The sequence below is a fragment of the Stenella coeruleoalba genome (genome assembly GCF_951394435.1).
Source record: "Stenella coeruleoalba genome assembly, chromosome: 20".
NCBI classification, from domain to species: domain Eukaryota; kingdom Metazoa; phylum Chordata; class Mammalia; order Artiodactyla; family Delphinidae; genus Stenella; species Stenella coeruleoalba.
The window spans coordinates 50,980,639-51,000,424 of record NC_137166.1 but is presented as its reverse complement, the minus strand read 5'-3'; the positions used below and the strand labels follow the sequence as shown (position 1 = coordinate 51,000,424).

General features: G+C 49.7%; 1 protein-coding gene across 3 annotated transcripts; it reads right to left on the bottom strand.

Moving 5' to 3' along the window:
- Positions 1-5,652: 5,652 nt before the first annotated feature.
- Positions 5,653-13,898, bottom strand: LOC307179039 (uncharacterized protein). Of its 3 annotated transcripts, none has more exons than XM_079907780.1 (4): positions 13,856-13,898; positions 11,459-11,657; positions 8,664-8,775; positions 5,653-7,191 (listed from the first exon to the last, which is right to left on the bottom strand). In XM_079907780.1, the coding sequence occupies exons 2-4, from the start codon at positions 11,485-11,487 to the stop codon at positions 6,811-6,813; spliced, it is 522 nt and encodes a 173-aa protein (XP_079763906.1). In that variant the 5' UTR covers positions 11,488-11,657; positions 13,856-13,898; the 3' UTR covers positions 5,653-6,810. The 3 variants fall into 3 exon arrangements, with proteins under 3 accessions (XP_079763906.1, XP_079763908.1, XP_079763907.1); XM_079907782.1 differs by lacking the exon at positions 13,856-13,898 and adding an exon at positions 13,303-13,394; XM_079907781.1 differs by lacking the exon at positions 13,856-13,898 and adding an exon at positions 13,142-13,236.
- Between the last annotated feature and the right edge of the window lie 5,888 nt (positions 13,899-19,786).

Here is a 19,786-nt window from a genome sequence, read left to right as displayed (position 1 = left end):
AACATTGCACAGGAAAGAAAAAAACTCCAAATTGCCCACCACGTCGTTGATTAATTAGCTTTTATCAAGACATACAAACAATATAAATAGTAACAACAGAAAGAAAGTATTAAAGAAAAATAAGGGACCTAGAACTCATTTTGTTCTCACAAATGCAGTTCAACACACAGGCTTTATAAGAATGCTTTAAGAACACAAAACCATCTTCAAAATTGGACTCAAAAAATGGGACAAAATTGGAGGTGACTCGCGCCTGTGTGTTGTTGGGGCTGCGAGCAGGGGTCGCCACCTTCTACTCTCAGCCATCCCGGAAGTTGTCATCGGTGGGCCTGGCACCGTTTGCTAATTTAGTACAAACGTGGGCTCACTAGTTCTGTTTGTAAGATAATTAATCCATCAGAGTCATGGGATTTAGTTTCCCATCGTGAGGGAAAGGGCTATCGATCTTGTGATCTAATGAGAAAGCTTACCTGTATTTATTCAGTTTACAGGCAGGATGTTAAAAGCAGGGCAGCAAATGATCAAGACAACCCAGCAGGGTGAAAGCCTTCTTCTGGAGGGAATAGTCACTGGACCTGACCACAACTCCTACAGTTTGGGGCATGGTAGAACACATTTTTGTTGAAATCACTTCTGAGAAATATTCATAAGGAACAGGAGATGTTGGAATGAATTATTAATTTTCAATGTCTCTTTAGTGCACAGTACAAAGTTAATAATTTTGTAAAAGTTCTCCCCTTCACACCGTATCAAATCAGATCCTTTGAATTAACGATATGATGCAGAATCCCATCTCTTCCCTAACAGTTGCAGGGGAGGGGGACTCTCCATCTCTTTTCCCGTTGATTTGACAAACATTTTTTGAGTACTTACTATGTGCCATACAGGGTACTAGGCTCTGGGGATATAACAGTGAACAAGAAATTTAAAAACGGGTATTTCAGGAAGGCGATGGAAATGGCAACTCCCTAGGATGGGACTTCTGGAAGTTAGGCTGTCATTCTCACTTTCTCCTTTGGGACCTGGGAAGTCTCATCTTGGCGGGGGGCAGAGTCATGACGACCGGCCCTGTTTGCCATCCCAGAGGGACTTCCTCTTTCTCTCCTAAGACAGGACAATGAGTACAGAGAACACAGACCCTCAGGTCTCCCCTCCCAAAGTGGTCTCAAACCCCTATAGCAGGAGGCGTTCAGCCTTAAACACCCCACCCCGAGTCTCAGCCACCTCAAGGGTCCTAGAGCTACACTGGGCAGAGCCTCCCCTGGTCCAGGGGCTGGGCTCACCATCTATGGATGGTCAACCTTGTGGCAACAAGCTCAGAAGAGAACTGAGGTCACTTAAAGAAAAGTCGGAGAATCAAACCCAGAATCCTCTTGGTTCCCAAGTAAGACAGCACTACCCTCGGGGTCACAGTCACATCCCCTGTGGCTCAGGGTGGAGAGAGAGATGGAGGATGCAGGCTTGCTGGGCCAAGGCTGTAGCTAGGAGACAAAAAGTGTGGGCTGCTGATACCTGCTTTCAAGTGGGGGCGATTTTTGTGGCGGTGAGAGTGGTGATGTTGGTGATGGCCGTAGTGGGGATGGCGATGATGGTGGTGAATGAACGTGGTGACAGTGATGATGATCACGATGTGATGCTGACGGTGACAGAGAAGGGGATGTGATGGTTATGATGACGACCGTGGTGACGATGGTGATGGTGGTGATGGTGACAGTGGTGTTGGCAATGATGCTGCGAGTGCCACCTCAATGTAGGTTCTTTATTGCTGTCTCAGATTCATTTTGTAACATAAGAAAACTTGCATTTTTTAAGCCTGAGCTCGGGAATGTCATTCATTTACATTATACAGTAATAAGAAAACAGCAGACCAGTGCAGCTCAATCTTATGGGCAAAATGGAGAAAGGACTAAATTAAATTATACTCAATAGCAGTGAAATTTGGAGCATTTAGTGATTTCTGTGCTTTAGGACTGAGGCAGAAACTGGCACTGTCGCATACAACCTGTGTGGATTTGGACAAGTGTCTTCACCTCTCTGAGCTCCGTTCATCTTGAAGTCAGAGGGGGAATCCCTGGAGGTGTGATCAGGGGATCTGACCGACATTTAAAAATAGGAATACAGTTGAATAAAAAACATCATGCAGTACAGGGTGGTATTTGATGAAACCATGTTAATGTGAAATGATTTCTTACTGCGCGTCACGGCCAGAAAAGTTTGGAAGCCACTGGTAGATGGCACCCATCATCATACACTGATTTTCAGACGACCGCCCACTAATAACACCCGATATCAACTCCCTTTCAGATGTCGATTCCACTTCACCCAAAGCAAACGTTCCAGGTCTCCCAGCGGCTCTGTCTTAGCAGAACTCCGCCGCCAGGTGGCGCCAGTGCCCCGCTGTGAGCGGATTCTTCTCCGTCCTGACTCAGCCCAAGCTGGTGATTTCCTTGGGGTCCCCCTCGCCCCGAGGATCGAGTTTACTGGGACTAAACGTCTTGACCACGAATAGAATTCCCCGAGCAGAGCACGGCAGGAGGGCGCAGGCGGTCACGAAGGGATGTGGCCATCCTAAGATACCCACTCATCCCTTCTTGATTCCACAATGTTCATTAAATGCCTGTGTGCACCAGACGAGGTGCCCCCACCCAGAGCTCACATCCTGATGGGGGAGGACGGACAAGATCCCAAATTCAAGACCCCACCAGTACAGGGAAGCCTACCCACCTAGTCCGGTGCAGGACGGCACGAGGTAGAATCTCGCCCGCCCCCAGCCGGCTGTGACCTTGGGCAGCTTGCTTAGCCTCCCTGTGCCTCAGTTTCCCCTGCTACAAAACGGGACTAATAGCATCCACTTCATAGGGTTGTCGTGAGCATTAAGTGAGTTAATATTTGTAAAGTACTTAGAAGGGGCCTCTGTCTGTTAAACCCAGTGTTTAAAATTCTCATTTGACAGGGCTTCCCTGGTGGCGCAGTGGTTGAGAGTCGCCTGCCGATGCAGGGGACGCGGGTTCGTGCCCCGGTCCGGGAAGATCCCACATGTCGTGGAGCGGCTGGGCCCGTGATCCATGGCCGCTGAGCCTGCGCGTCCGGAGCCTGTGCTCTGCAACGGGAGAGGCCACAACAGTGAGAGGCCCGCGTACCGCAAAAAAAAAAAAAGAAAAAAAAAAGAAAACTTAAAACAAACCAACAAACAAACACTTAATGAACTTTGACAAATGGCACTCTTCCAGGACAGGTAAACTACTTACTTTGTTAGACTTCCTAAGGATTCTTTGATCTATGAAAAACACCTCTCTGAAGAAAATACTATTCACGACAAAGAAGGGACTGGCCAAAGGTTAGGTCACTAGTCTATCCAGTGGGCTAGCACAAGTTCATTGCATTTCCTTCTTTTGATTGAGATGTAACAGCCATACATTAAATTGTACCAAGTGTATGTGAATAGCTGGATTAATTTTATGTATGCATATTAATTTCTAAAATATCAGAGGAAATCATACAACTCAATAGCAAAAGAAAGAAAGAAAAAACTGATTTAAAAAGGGCAAAGAACCTAAATAGGCATTTTTTTCCAAAGAAGATACACAAATGGCCAACAGGTATATGAAAACATTCTCAACATCACTAATTATCAGGGAAATGCAAATCAAAACCAGGTATGGAAAAAAGGGACCTTTGTGCACTATTAGTGGAAACGCAAATTGGGACAGTCATTTTGGAAAACAGTATGGAAGGTTCTCAGAAAACTAAAAACAGAACTATTGTTCTGTAACATCTTATGGAAAAACCCAAATGAACCTTTTGGCCAACCCAATACCATATGATCCAGCAATCCCACCTCTGGGTATTTCTCCAAAGGAATTAAAATCAGAATCTTGAAGAGATACTTGCTCTCCCATGTACATTGCAGCATTATTCACAATAGCCGAGACATGGAAACAAACCTGAATGTCCTCTGGCTTCTTTAAAAATTTAGTCCTTGCTTTGATTTTCAACAGTTTGACCATGATGTGCCCAGGTGTGGTTTTCTTTGTGTATTTCCAGTTTGGATTTTGCTGAGTTTCTTGAATCTTTGAGTTAATGTCTTTCATCAGTTTTGGACAATTCTTAGCCATTATTACTTCAAATTTTGCTTCTCCCTCAATGTGTTTCTCCTCTCATTTTGGTACTTAAGTTATATGTATGTATGGCTTATATTCATATATATATATGTTCCTTATATCTTTTATCATTTATTCTCTTCTGTGTGTTTTTTTGTTTTGTTTTGTTTTTCAATTGCTCTCCATGCTTCCATTTGGCAATTTCCTATTGACCTGTCATTGTATTCATGAGTCCCATCTTATCATCTTATTCAGGACCCAGTATACAATTAAACCTACTCAATTAACTTTAGTTTCAGATTTTGCATTTGCCCAAAATCTTGATTTGATTCTTGTCTAGATTCCAATTCTCTGTTGAAATGTGCCCTTATTTCATCTGCTTTTTGATCTTCCCTATTTTCTTTAGCAGTTTAGCCACAGTTAATTTGAAGTGTTCCCTGCTCATTCCAATCTGGGTAATATATTGATCTCCTTCCATCATCAGTTTTTTTTTCCTAATTATTTATCAAATTTTCTGCTTCTACCCCTGTTGATGACGTTTTAGTTTTAAGTCTGACGTTATAGATAAAATGACTGTAAATGTACCACATGATATCTTCCCCCAGAACAGGCTTCTGCTTTTTATTTTATTTATTTATTTATCTATCTATCTATCTATCTATCTATTTATTTATTTTTGGCTGCATTGGGTCTTTGTTGCGGTGCGCAGGCTTCTCATTGCGGTGGCTTCTCCTGTTGTAGACCACAGGCTCTGGGCGCGTGGGCTTCAGTAGTTGTGGCTTGCAGGATCTATAGCGTAGGCTCAGTAGTTGCAGCACACGGGCTTAGTTGCTCCACGGCATATGGGATCTTCCCAGACCAGGGCTCGAACCCATGTCCCCTGCATTGGCAGGTGGATTCTTAACCACTGCGCCACCAGGGAAGTCCTCACTTATGAATTTAGATGCTTAAATAAAATATTGGTGAAGAGAAATCATTAAAACAGAGGATACTATAAGCAGGAGAGATTTATTCTAGGAATATAAGGATATTTCTGCTCTTTTTAATGTACCATAGTTTATCATATTATTAGGTCAAATGAGAAAAATCAGAATCATCTTAATAGATGCCAATAAGACATTTGATAAAATTTAAAATGCAAGCCTGTCAAAGGCACAGCTGCATATTAGGGCGGGGAGGACTAAGACCTTTAAGGACTTGACCTTAAACTGTGATGCCACATGGATAGGACCCACCTTATGATGCCTCCCAGGCAAATCCCTAGCTCCTCCCCCAATGCTATTAAGCATTTACATAAATTCCCGGGGGGGGGGGACGGGACCTCTAGCACATTATGGAGGTGAAGCTGGGGACTTGAAAGAAACAGCGTTCAGAAGGTGAGAATCCATGGAGCTGAGGCCAGACCAAGAGGTGGGAAAAGAGAGTTGAAGGCGCTCTGGAAATGTCCCAAATCACCAAGATCACAGCCCCAGTGACCGAGACATACTTCCTTGGGCTGAACTTTGTCCGTAAGTTCAGCTCTCTCTTCAGAGAGCACATCTGTGAAGGGCTGAGAGTAGGGTGTGGGTGGGTGGGAGGCAATACTGATGTTCTGAAAAATCCCACAAACCACCCAGGGGACACCTTCAGTACCCAGGGGACCTCTTCAGCACCAAGGGACATCTTTGGAATCAGCTGCATGATACCTGGGCTATTACTGGCTTAAAAAAATACTGTCTGCAGAGCTGATCTCAGAGCTGGGATGGGACGACTCAGATATTCTGGACACCACTGTGGCCACCATCCCATAAGCTATCTTATCACACTTCCAGCCACCTGCAAGGCAAGGTCTATGAGAGTGGACGTCCATCCAAAGGTAGGGCTCATGGAGCTGATGCTAGGGTCGAAGGGAACACTGTGGATGCTGTGGAAAGGCCTCCAACCATTACAAGTTGATCTGACAGATGGGGACCAAGAAGCAGCCAACAGAGATGGGACGCCCACCTGAAGTGCAGGTCACGCCCATGCCTGGCAAAATGATTGTCCCTAAAACGCCATCCACCACCAACTAGAAGATCTCAGCACCAATGGTTGTGCTGTGCTATGCCTGCAAGGACATAACCCAGGGTGTCCACAGTGAACAGTTATCCATCCACCTGTGAACTTCTTTGAATTTGACAAGAGTCACCAGCAAGGCCTTAGTACCAAAGGTCTACGTACGGGTGGTGGAGGAGGACCCAGAAGCGCTCACATTCAAGAAAGGCTCCTACAGCTCCTACCTGCATTTGTGGCTACCCTCATATTCTTTATGCCACAAGCCACCAATGGGACATCCTCACCACCAGATGACCTCATTACCACATTGACATTTTAGTAAATGAGGAACACTGACACAGCTACAGGGCCACCTAACAGGTTATACATGGTAGCAGCTCTGATTTGATTAAAGTTATTACCATGTACATTTATACCACATAACCAGTGTCCTCGGTTGGGTGTGTGCACTTGCTACCCTGGAATGAGATTTATAAACTTTCGTCTTGGCTTTGCAGGGGGAAAAAAAAAAGGTTTTGTTAAAGGCCCTCTGCAGTCCTTCTCAAGAATATTAAGTATATTAAGTGGCTTACGTGGGCATCAGTGGCAATTCTTCAAATGTCACAGCCACTACCGGGCACCCTTCACGCCTTCATACCTTAGACCTGTGCTGTCCAGGATGGCAGCAGCTAGCCACCTAGCTAGGGTAGGGCCGCTCGACCGAATGCACGCGGAGGTGAGAGGCCAGCGCGTTGGACTGCTTGAAGGCCGTGGTGCACAGCGGGCAGACGAAGGGCCGATCGCCCATAGGCACGCGCTCGTGCACCCGCAGCCTGTGGCGGTGGGTGAAGCGCTTGCTGCACAGCCTGCAGGAGTGCGGCTTGTCCTCACAGTGCTGCCGCCGGTGCAGAAGCAGGGCCGGCCCGGCCTCGAAGGCCTTGCTGCAGTCCCGGCAGGGGAAGGGCCGCGAAGGGGCGTGCAGAGGCTCGTGACAGTGCAGCTTGTAGGGGGTCTTGAAGCGCTTCGGGCAGGACGGGCAGGGGAAGGGGCGCTCGCCCATGTGGAGGCGGCAGTGCTCCTGGGGAAGAGGACAGCACCGGGAGTGAGGAACAGTGGCTCACCTCTGCAGGACACGCCTCTCCAGGTAGATTCACCCCTACTCCTTGCAGGTCTCCGAGAAAGAGACCAAATGAAGATACACATACCAATTGTCTAAAATTTTTTAAATTACAAACCAAACTATTAAATAAAATACGTTCTTCCTCCCCGCTCTGACAAATAGACCTTCACAATGACCCGGAAGGCCAGGTTCAAATTTATCTTCTTTGGAATCCTCAGAGTTCCACACTAGAACTTGGTGGCTCAGGAGAGCTGGCGGGGGTTTCCCAGGCCTCGGGGGATATCGCACCCACAGAAGGACAGCCCAGTCCAAGCCTCCCTTCCACCCGTCCAGCCTAGAGGTTGTGCACACAGGTGGGGCAAAATGCACCCTGGGGATGGTGGAGCCAGAGAGCCCTGGAAGCAGCCTTTGGGCCCCTTGGGTAGGGAATCCCAGGCTCTCTTGTCCCCTTGGCCACACAAGAAAGGGCAGCAGGAGAGGGTCATGGCAGCATCCAGTAACAGGAGAGATCCAGGGTAGCTCTGAGAGCTGGGCTGCCTCCAGACTAACTCCCAGCCTCTCCTTTCCTCCCATCATGGCCCTCAACACACCTCCCGCCTCCCCACCCCTCCCCAGCCATGGAAGCCTCCCTTTCCATTACCTTCTCCTCCAAATCTGACCCCTATCTCCTTCTTACCTTCCTCGAAAACCCATCCCCAATTTCCTATCATCTCATGATCATCCCAGCTGCTACCTCCCTGAGTGCCAAGACCACTTTCTCTAAGCCTCTCCCCTCACATCTTTCCTGGGATTCTTCTACCTTCTAGCTCACCTCCACATACATTTAACCCCTCCCCGCCTCGGCCTCCTGGTCACCCCGCCCACTTTCCCTTCAGGCCCAGCTCTGCTCTCCCTCTTCCGGTGGGCTCTGCCTCTCCCCACCGGCTCCCGCTCACCCCCAGTCCAAGGCCCTGAACAACCTGGTCCCAGAAACCTCCACCCCTCCCTTCATACCTGGCCCTACCTTAGGTCCATTGCCTTGCCCTGCCTTTTCCCCGCAGGCCCCGCCCCTCGCAACAGGCCCCGCCCACCTCGGGTCCACCGCTCTCCCCTGCCCCTGTCGCGTACCCCAGCCTCTCGTCGGCTCCGCCCCCCTCTCCGCACCTACAGGTTGCTGGCTCGCTTGAAGCGCTTGCCGCTGGCATCGCAACCGTGCGGCCGCTCGTCGCTGTGCACCGGCCGGTGGCCCTTGCAGTCCGAGTGGCGTTTGAAGGCGGTCGCACACAGGCCGCAGCGAAAGGGCCGCGCCGCCGTGTGCACCACCTCGTGGCTCAGCAGCTCCCACGCGCGCTTGAAGGCCCTCCCGCAGGCCGCGCAGCTGAACTGCCTGGGCCGCGCCAGCCCCTCCCGGCCCTCGGAGCCGCTGCGAAGCGAGCCTGGCTCCTCCTTACCTGAGCGCTCCTCCGCAGAAACGTCGGGAACCAGGCGCGCAGTCGAGTACGTCCCGTGCTCGTCGATGAGCTGCACCAGGGCCGGAGCCTCCGCCTCGTCTCCTCCGGGCGCCTGGAAGAGAAGAATGGGCTTAGTCCTCGGGTCATCCCCCCATCCCACCCCTGCCCAGACATGACTGTGGATTTGGGGCTGCAGCCGCCTCATCTGTAAAATGGGCAGATAACGGGACCGCCCTCCTGGAGCGGCAATGCGGATTAAATGGGTTAAGATTGAAATTCTACTCCCCCCCGCCCCCCGCGTCCCGTCCCTCCTGACGCCTTCATTTCAGGAAAAGGCAGCTCCTTCTTTCCTTCCAAGTGCTCGGGGCAAAAACCTGACACCCCTTTTTCACACACCTTCATCTAATCTCTCATCAAGCCTGTTGGCTCTAACTTGAAAATACAGGCAGAATCGGGCCACTTCGCACCATCTCCACAGCCAGCACCCTCCTGTGAGCCAAAATCATCTCTCTCCCGGGCTATTGCTGTGGTCTCTTCTCTGGGTTCCCTGCCTCAGCCGTCCACCCCTCAGGTCTGTTCCCCACGCAGCCGCCAGAAGGCGCCGGTTAACACCTAAGTCAGCTCAGGTCCCTTCCCAGCTCAGAGGCCTCCCCTGGTTCCCCTCTAACTCAGGGAAAAGCCCAAGTCCTCACGACCCAGGAGGCCCTGCATGACCCGCCTGTGTCCCCTCCTTGACCTCATCTCTTGCCTTCTCCTCTGGCTCACTAGGCTCTGGCCACACTCAAGGCCTCCTCAACGGACTTGGTGCCTGGAACCCTCTTCCCCTCCACAGACGCACAGTTCCTCCCTCACCTTGGTCAGGTCTTTGGTCCAATGTCCCTTTTCCCTGAGGCCTCTCCTTACCACTCTATCTGAAATCGAAACTCATGCTACCCCTCCGATGCTTCCTACCTGCTTCCTGGCTTTACTTTTCTCCATAGCACTTATCTTTGGATGGGAGCCTGGCACTGCCTGTGTTCATCTTTTGCACCCTGTGGGAAGAGTCAACCTGGCAATGAAATATCCATGGAGGAAAACAGTCCCAAGAAAAGAGAGAGACAGCTTCCTAGATCTAGACAGCACCTAGATCTAGCTTCACCTGAAGCATCCTTTCCTCCACTCTTTGGTTAGGTGAGGCAATATATTACCTTTCGTTGCTTAAGCAAGTTTGAGCTGGGGTTTTCTGTCATATGGTAGGCTGAATAATGGCCTCTAAATATATCCTGGTCCTAAATATCTAGAACTTGTGAATGTTGCCTAAATGGTAATAGGGACTTTGCAGATGTGATTAAATTCAGAATCTTCAGATGGGGAGATTATCCTGGATTATCTGGGTGACTGTGAATGTAATCATAAGTGTCCTTATAAGAGGGAAGCAAAGGGAGATTTGATGCAGAAGAAGAAGGTGATGTGACTACTGAACCAAAATACTAAGCTGCTGGCTGTGAAGATGGAAGAAGGGATCAGGAGCTAAGGAATGCAGCTCTAGAAGATAGAAAAGGCAAGGAAATGGCTTCTCCTCGAACGTCTCCGAGGGAGCACAGCCCTGCTGACACCTCGATTGTGGCTCAGTGAAATTCATTTTGAACTTCTGATCTCCAGACTGTAAGTGAATAAATGTGTGTAGTTTTACGTCACCAGATTTGTGGTAATTGGTTTCATGGGAAACCAATACATGCCATTGGCAGCCAAGACCCCACAGAGGGGACACAGCTAAAAAAAAACCACCTTTTATTTGGCGTTTATGCAGCACCTTCTGGATACTAGGCACCAGACTGAGTGCTCACAATAACCCAGTCTTCTGCAGGGAGACCGAAGCTCAGAGAAGGTGAGTCACTTGCCCGAGGTCACAGAGCTTGGGAGTGGAAGAGTTAAGATTTGAATCTGGAAAGTAACACTAAGGCAGCCCTCACAAACCCATACTCATCTGTGAATTTGGGGATGGTGTTAGAGATAACCTTATTAGCTAGTATTTATTTGATACTTAGAGGGCGTAGGCACTGTTCTGAGCAATTTCTGTGTATTAACTCCCTGAACTCACTCTATGAGGTGAGGACTTTTATAATCCCCATCTGACAGACGACAAAACTGAGGCTCAGAAGTTAAGAAATATCCGGATCAGATCATAGAGCTGGTAAGAGGCAGAGGTGGGATTTGAACCCACAATATCATACCCTTGTAATAATGAACCTTCATTTGATAGATGGGGACCCATGCATTGGCAGGCGGATTCTTAACCACTGCGCCACCAGGGAAGCCCTAGAGTTAGGGTTTTTTATGAAGACTAGCTTGAAGGCAAACGTTTCATGAAAGCCTGAGAAGTAAAGGAGGGAAAGGGGATAGGAAATGCCTGGGGTGGGATGGGAATGCCACGTTAAAGGGGATGGCCTGGGAAGGCCCGATGAGAAGGTGACACTGAAGCAAAGACCTGAAGGAGGAGGGAGCGAGGGAGCCCTCATTTTCTCCAATGGCTCTCAAGTTTGAGATCCAGCACAATCATACATCCATCACTGTTCTAGGTACAGAAATAATGAATACATTCATTGTGCTCTGAATCGGACACCATCTCCTGGCATCCCCACAACAGGGAAGGTTTCATTCTCACAGAAGCAGAAACTAAGGCTCAGAGCAGCGTGTCCATGGGCCAAGACACAAAGCCAGGAAGCAACAGATCTGGGAATCAAATTCACAGCTGCCTAAATCTCTATTCCTGCTGAGACCTGACTCCTGGGGTGGGTGGGCGTCGGGGGGCTCACCTCTTCTTCTGGGACCTCAGGCTCCTCATGGTGTATCCTCAGTTGAGATGGACTGAATCCCAGAAAGTCTGGGGGGTCTCCAGGACCCGCTTCTCCACCTCCCGCCTTCATTGGGTGCGGTCTGTCCCAGACCCAGTCCCTGGCTCTGGAGGCTGAAGTGAGGGTGAGGTGGGGCTGCCGTTGGTCAGCTCCAAGGGGGCTGAGGAAGAGAGAAGAGAGGTGACAGTGAGGGTTTTCTCTAAGCTGCTGGAGTTGGGAGAGAGGTCTCCTCCAAAGTCTCATCTGCCCTGGGGGCCCAGGGAGGCCCTCTCTCTCCAAGACCCTCCTCGGAGGGACGGCAGATATTCCCATGGCCTCCACCAACAGCTACACACTGTACTCTCCAACCCCATAGCCCTGAAAGCAGCTCATGCGTGTCCTCACCCAGCCTCCTCCAGGCCTCCTTGCCTCCAGTCTCCCCTCTCCAGTCCATCCCCCACGTGGCCCTAGAGGAGTCTTTCTGGCCTCCAGAGCTGCTCTTGCCTCTTCCCTGCTCACTTTCCTCCCATGGCTCCCCAGAACCCCCAGGAGAAAAATGAGCCCTTCGGGACTTCCCCGGTGGTCCAGTGGTAAGGAATCCACCTTACAAAGCAGGGGACGCCCGGTTCGATCCCTGGTCGGGGAACTGAGGTCCCACATGCCGCGGGGCAACTAAGCCCGCGTGCCTCAACTAGAGAAGAGAAAACCCGCATACCACAACTACAGAGAAGCCCGTGCACCACAGCGAAGAGCCCAGGCGCTGCAACTAAGACCAGATGCAGCCAAAAATAAATAAATCTTTAAAAAAGAAAAAAAAAAAAAATTGAGCCCCTCAACCTGGCATTCAAGGCCCTTCACAATATGGCCTCTTGGACTGAACCTTTGTCTTCCTCACTTCACTTCCCTCTCCCCAGATAGCCCAATGAGCCTCACAGTACCCAGGGCCAACCACAGCTGACAGCACCGGAACCTCACTTCCAAGCCCCCTGGATGACCTGCAGACCCCTCACACTCATGACATCTGTGCAGACCTCAGAGTCCTCCTCCAAGCACGCCCCTCCTCCTGGGGTCTCCATCTGTGCCCATCACTGTCCCAGCAGCCTCACTGCCACCCAGTCGCTGGGTCAGGTTCCCAGGGAGTTCTCATCCCTCCGTCCTCCTCCTTCCTACCCCCTCCCTGATCTGTCAGTCTACCAACCTTCCCACGTTTTCTGCCTTTTATTCTGCCCTCTGTCCCCATGGCCTCTGCCACAGCTCAGGTCTTTTTTTGTTTGTTTGTTTTTTGGCTGCGCCACACGCATGTGGGATCTTAGTTCCCTGACCAGGGATCGAACCCTCATCCCTTGCAGTGGAAGCACAGAGTCTTAACCACTGGACTGCCAGGGAAGTCCCAGCTCAGGTCTTCTCCTCTCTTCCGGGATCATCACCCCAGCCTCCTCTCTAGCCTCTCACCTCCAACCTCCCCGATCCAGTCCGTCTCCCACACAGCCCCAGACAGGTCTTTCTACACCCACAGCTTATCTTGCTCCAGTCCTGCTCACAACCCTCCCATGGCTCCCCAGGATCGTGGGACAGCGTCAGGCCCCTCAGCCTGGCAGTCCAGTCCCCTTTGATATGTCCCCTGCGTACTCTCCAGCATCACTCTCGATGTATTTGCCCACGGACCTTACATTCCAATGGGCAGACCCTCCTTCTGCAAGTGGATCCTTAACTCTTCCATCATGGGGCGTTTGCACCTGTTGTTGGCCCACATCTCAGAGCCTCTGTCAGAATCTAACTCCTGCTTCAAGGCACAGTTCAAACCTGTTACCCGCGCACACACTCACCGTGACCCTCCGCATTCATACACGCAGAGGTCACTCCCAAGCACTGCCCAAATCTCCCCTTGCAAACAATGGTCTCTCCCAACCATTCATCCCCCTCAGTCGGACACACAATGAACTCGTCATCCGAACCTCCCACCTCCCCACCCAATGAACTCGCCCATCCAGAGATCCCCGCCTTCTCTCCCTGGCAAAGGTCTTCCAGGCCCCGCCCCCTGCACACAAGGGTCTCCTGAAGGCCTCTCCACTCTTCTCCCAACTGTTTGGACCCTCTTTCCCCCCTTCCCCCCATTTTTCTCCTGACTTCCGTGACAATGATCTCACCCGCCAAATGGGCCCTTCCTCACTCAGGCCCGCTCCTCCCACCCCTCTGCTGGAAACTTGGTATGTCCTGGAGTGATAGAAGGGAACGGGAATCGGGCGAGACCATTACCCGAGTCTGTGTGTGCGGGGAGAGGCATGAAGGGAGTCCCTTCAACTAGGGACTGACCAGACCTCTGGCTCCCCCGGTGCCTTTCAGATTCGACCCGTATCTTCCCAAACTTCGCCGCCTCACCTTTCGGCCCAGGTATACTGCCGGTTCACCAAGGTCTCCATTTACTGGAGGACTCGGGGCAGCGGCGCTTCCGGCCACCTGAATGCGCATGCGTAGTGCATTTCGGGTACCGTGGCTGGTTTTTCTCAGGAGGTTGAAAAGGGGAGTCTTCACTCCCTCTGCAGCGTCACCAAATTCCCCTCAAACGTCAACCCACTGCTTCAGTTTTTCAAAAAGAAACGGGAAGGGCAGATATATAGTAACATCCAGTTACTGATGTACTTAGCATGGGCTAAGTATAAGCACATTATTTTCAGTTCTCAAAACAGCCTTGGTTAGTTACTATTATCCCCATTTTCCACATGAAGAAACTGAGGTTCAGCGAGAAGGAGCGTCAACAAATGCGTGACAGCCGTAGTGCATGGCTTCATCCAAACACTCTTTCTGCTAAAATGAGAACCACTGAAAAAGTGCAGGGGCGGAGGTTGAGCGGGAAACTACCCTCCTCTCTGCTGTGTCCTTAGGCAAGTTCCTGAACCTCTCTCATTTAATTTCCGCAGCTGGAAAACGGGCACAATGGAGTGTTTGGGGTGATCCTCTAGGTAAACCACCTGGCACAATGTTCAGGGCTAATTAAATATCACCATGGGGGGCAGGCATAGGATGTTGATGAGTGAAGAGGGCCATATGGGGAGCTATGAAGAGAGTTCTTTTTTTTTTTTTTACGGTACGCGGGCCTCTCACTGTTGTGGCCTCTCCCGTTGCGGAGCACAGGCTCCGGACGCGCAGGCTCAGCGGCCATGGATCACGGGCCCAGCCGCTACGCGTCATGTGGGATGTTCCCGGACCGGGGCACGAACCCGTGTCCCCTGCATCGGCAGGCGGACTCTCAACCACTGCGCCATCAGGGAAGCCCCAAAGAGAGTTCTTTACTACCCACACAGAGAAGAGTTACTGCTACCCGTCTCCTGCCAATTGTTGCTACAAAAACACAAAGTCTGAGAAGGCGTGCTTCAGCAGACTGGATTTCAAACCATTTTTTTGGAACCCAGAGTTCTTCCCAGGTGCATGAGGCCAAGTTGGGGGACGGGGTGGGGCAGGGAGGCAGGACCCTGTGTATCCCAACTCCTGCTTTAACTTCAGTAATAATTTTGATGATGACAGTCTTCCAAACACATCCCATGTGTTACCTCAGTTATTCCTCCAAGAAACTTATGAGATGGATACTACTGTTATTTACATTTTACAGATGAGGAGACTGAGGCACTGGGCGTTTAATAATTCTGCAAATAACAATGTATTCCATGGAACATCCCAAGTCCTCCTCTACCACCCCCTCATTTGTTTTCTAATGTAACCCTTGAGCCCCAGTTCCTCTTTTATCACCTAAATTCCTGGTATCTATTCCTCTTCTATGTCCCCCAGCTCCACTATGAATATGTTTCTCTAATACCCCCAATCTCCCCTGTAATATCACTGCTTCCAAATTCTGAATCGCCTCTATGCATTTCATCAACATAATTTATGGAGTGTCCCCTCTGTGCCAGGCACACGTCCGGGCCCTGGAATTTTTCATGGTAAACAGCACAAGACCTCCCCCTAGTGGGGAAGATGGACAATTAAATGACAAATTATGGACAAGATAATTTTAGATCCTGATAAAGTTTCTGAAAGGGGAATGGAATAGTTGATGGTGGTGGGAATGGGGTGGTGGCTACTTTAAATAGGGCTGTCCAGGGGATCCTCTTCTGGGAGGTGACATTTAAGTCTGAAAGGTACAGAGTTGGATGGGCAATCCAGGCAGGGAACGGCAGGGGCAAAAATTGGATTAAGCTGGTCCTGTTTGGGGAACGGGGTGGAGCCCGCTGTAGGTGAGGCAGGAGGGCAAGTGATAAGAGATATGGCTGGACAGTTAGGAACCGGGAAACTCCACATTCGCCATAACATCCCAATTCACCCTATATATCAGCACTGGCCAACAGAACTTTCTCCGATGATGGAAATGTTGTAGGTCTTCAGTGTCCAATACAGTGGAGCCATTGAGTATTTGAAATGGAGTGAGTGTGACCGAGGAACTGAATTTTTAATTATATTTCACTTTAATTAATTTACTTTAGCCACATGTGGCTACCTGCTAGGGTATTGGACAACATAGCTATACAACTTCCCATTACACCTCAAAACATCAAACTCTTCTTATAATTCCCCCACTCTCCCAAAACATCTCAGTGTTCCCTACAAGCTTCCACTAGCCCCTATAAGAATCCTGTAACAACTGTACAAATGTTCGAACAACCCAATTCTCGGTTCCTTTTACATATGAATTCACCAAAACACTCCCAATCCCTTAGTATCTCCCCAACACCGCCTATGTCACACCGATTCCCCCATCACACTCTCCGTTCCTCCATGAGCATCTCAGTTCCTCTGCAGTTACTCTATTTCCTCCTAAGACAGTCCTTAAACACCTTCATCTCACCCCGCCCCCTTCCGATCCAGGGTTACCATGGCAACGCACTCGCAGCCATCACGCGTGCCTAGCCTGGCCCATCACCATGGAAACCGGAGAGGTCTCCTCCACGCCACCACCCCACGCTGAGATGGCTGTTCTGGGACCCAGACCCTTCGAACCCGAGAGAGCCGGGAGAGACTAGGGAGCCCCACAATGCTCAGCGAGAGCAATTCTTCTGCCCCCATCCGACTAAGCGCCCTGCAGCAGGTACAAACTCCGGGGGAATGGCGGGTGGCAGATTCTACTGCGCAGGCGCCCACGCTTAGCGGCCCGCGTTGGAGGCGCTCAGCCTGCCGGGAGTTGTAGTTTTCTGGCTGCAACAGCTGGAGACACAGGTGGCCAATGGGTGAGCCGGATAGAAACAAGGTTACTGAATCTGAGACTCGTCGGGCAGGCTCCACTGTCACCATAGCAACAATGAAGCGTGATGAAGCACCAGCCTCAGTAGCCAGTCTGCCATTTTTATTCTTTCATCTTTCTTGCTCAGGGCTTACTTTGCACCGGACGCTGTTCTAGGCACTGGAGATACAATGGGAAACAAAATAGAGCTTATAATTTGATGGGGGGAGATTGACTATTAATAACAATGATGAATACAAATCGCTAGAGAAAACGGTATGTTAATAGGTTATTGAGATGCTTCGGGAGAAGTGGAAATGCAGATCATGTGAGAACATTGGTACACACCCGAATTCATCTATCTCACAAAGCCCTGTGAGACCGGTACTATTATTATCGCCAAACTGTAACAAACAGAGATTAAGCAACAGAAGGGCACATAGCAAGGAGTAGAGCTGGGATGTGAACAGGACCATCTGGATTCATACTCTGTTAACTACAGTGCTAAATTTGTCGAGATGTGTGGCATAACTTCAGGCAATGTTAATTGTTGTGAAGAATAAAGCAGAGAAAAGGGATGAGATGACTCTTTAAATGGACTGTTCAGGGATGGCTTTTAGAAGCAGGTGACATTTGAGTAGAGGCCTGAGGGATTGTGCTGGGCACGTGGGGCATGTAGAGGTCCAAGGGTCACTGACCTTTGGATTTTTCTCTTGCCTTCCCCAAAGGCAAACTGTTACACACGCTGTTCCCTCTGCTGAGAATGCGCTTCCCCGTTCTCTCCCTGTCAAATGCGTCCTTCAAGAGCCGGTTCTGAGGGACTTCCCTGGTGGTCCAGTGGTTCAGAGTCCGTCTTCCAGTGCAGGGGAGGCGGGTTCGATTCCTGGTCGGGGAACTAAGATCTCACATGCTGTGGGCCAGCTAAGCCTGTGCCACAACAAAGACTCAGCACAGCCAAAAAAAAAAAAAGATCCAGTTCTGTGAAGAAACTACTTCTCTGTCCCGTTTTGCTAACCATAAATCTCTTCCTTCTCTGGACTCACAACCGATCCATTTGTCACAATAAAGCTGCCGGGGTAATTTTATTTTTGTACATCCAATCAAGCCATGCTCCTGCTTGAAAAGTTTTGAATGGCTTTCCACTGCTCCCAGGATAAAGACTCACCTCTTCCTGTACCTATAAGGCCCTGATGGTCACTATTAACATCTCTCCCTTTTCCACACCCTGACCCCCCTCTACTAACCCTTCTTCAATTTATGGTATGGCTTGAGCTCTTTCCCTCCCTAGGACTCTCCCTAACCCACATCCAAGAGTCTAAGGATAAAAGAGTCAAGTGGGGAGCTTTGGGACATCGGTCTGCACTGGACTGCTATTGGGTTTGCCTGCCCAGGATTCCTCCTGCCTCTTTTTGATCTTAGGTGACCTCCGCCTTCAGCGGCTTGAAGCAGGATTTTGGTTCCCAGCCAGAGATTGAAGTCAGGCCACTGCAGTGAGAGCACTGAATCCTAGCCACTAGACCAGTGGCCAGTGACAAGGCCCCTGGACCGTCAGCTTTGTAGAAATGTATTCCCACAGAGAAACGGAAAGTAGTGAAACAAGTAAAGTGTTTATTCGGAGGAAAAAGAGTATGTGTGAATAGGCACAAACTGGCGGGCTCAGAGAGTCGCGCCCTTGTGGCAGTTTGAATCACTCATATGGGGCATTTCTTCTGGGTTTCCTTTGGCCAATCATCTTGCTTTTCCTGGTTCTGGATCTGTGTTTGGTTTATCTCAGGGTCCTCCCCTGTGTGCACGTGCATCTCTTAGCCAAGATGGATTCCAGCAAAGAGGCCTATGGGTAGGTTGACATCACTCCCTTTTTGACCTCCAAGGAGCCTTTCTGTGCATACATTGTTGGGAAGGTCTCCTTGATTTTGAGAATGAGAAATGTGTGGTCTCTTTTATCTGGGCAGGGCTCAGCCTCTCCTATTATCCTATTATCTTCATCTTGGAGTATCTGTCCACAGGGGACAAACTGCAGCTGCTTAGCCTGGGACCCATCTATCTCCTGCCTCACTTTCTTTAACAATCCCTCTCCTCACTCTCTGTGACCCTGTACATTCTGTCTGTCCTGTCAGTCTGCTACAAGAATGGGCAGATGTCCAGGGTGACGGCTCAGAGCAGACCCTCCAAGCATGGTCTTTGAAGCAGAAGCGTCAGCATTATTTGGGAACTGATTAGACATGCAAATTATCAGGCCCTACCTCAGACCTACTCAATCAGAAATTCGGGGTGGGAGGGATGTCTGTGTTTTAACATGGTCTCTGGGTAATCAATTTCCTGAGGCCTGCTCAAGTTTGAGCACATAAACAAGAAACAATAAAAGGCACAAACAATAAATGCTTATCACTAAATACTTTTGAAGTGTCATGGTTGTTACACAGCATCGACGTAACCATAGATAATTGATACTGATACACTTAGTAAACCCAATCAGCCTCTTCTTTGAGCTTTGATGCTGGGATGCTGGTAGAAAGGTCTTTGGGGATCAAGATCTGAGGATATGAGATTACGGCTTCAAGTCGCTATCTTTCTCAGTCAAAGGGGATAGCCTTTCTTTGAAGGAAGCCGTGACATAAAGGGCAGAAGCACAAGGGAGAAACCTGACATTATTTGAGCCCCTGGATTCAGCTGCACTTGAAGACTTTAATCTTCCAGCGACATGAATGGCTGGATGACCTTTTACATTAAGCTCCTTCATTGCTACTCAGTGTGCTCCACAATCCAGCAGCAACCACGTCATCGGAGAACCTTCCACAATCTTGGGCCCCACCGCAGACCGACTGGTGATTCATCTGTTCATAAAGTTTAAGAAGTGCTGAGCTATTTCCACCTGAATTTCTATCACCTGCAGTCTGCCGCACCAGTTGAGATAACAGAAATCCCAACTCAAACTGCCATGAGTATTAAAATATCTTTTATCTTACTTAGGAAGCCGCCCCCCACCCCCCGCCGTAGGGCAGACTTTAGGGACTCAACCAGATGCAGATTTTCTTTCTTTTTATTTTATTTTTTTGCAGCACGGCTTATGGGATCTTAGTTCCCCGACTAGGGATCGAACC

Bases quoted from the DNA above. Each gene is read 5' to 3' on its own strand.
- LOC307179039 (XM_079907780.1), bottom strand. From the start codon at position 11,487: ATGAGGAGCCTGAGGTCCCAGAAGAAGAG. The intron at 8,776-11,458 runs GTGAGCCCCCCG...CTTCTCTTCCAG, and splicing joins CTGAGGTCCCAGAAGAAGAG to GCGCCCGGAGGAGACGAGGC. The intron at 7,192-8,663 runs GTAAGGAGGAGC...CCTCTTCCCCAG, and splicing joins TTCTGCGGAGGAGCGCTCAG to GAGCACTGCCGCCTCCACAT.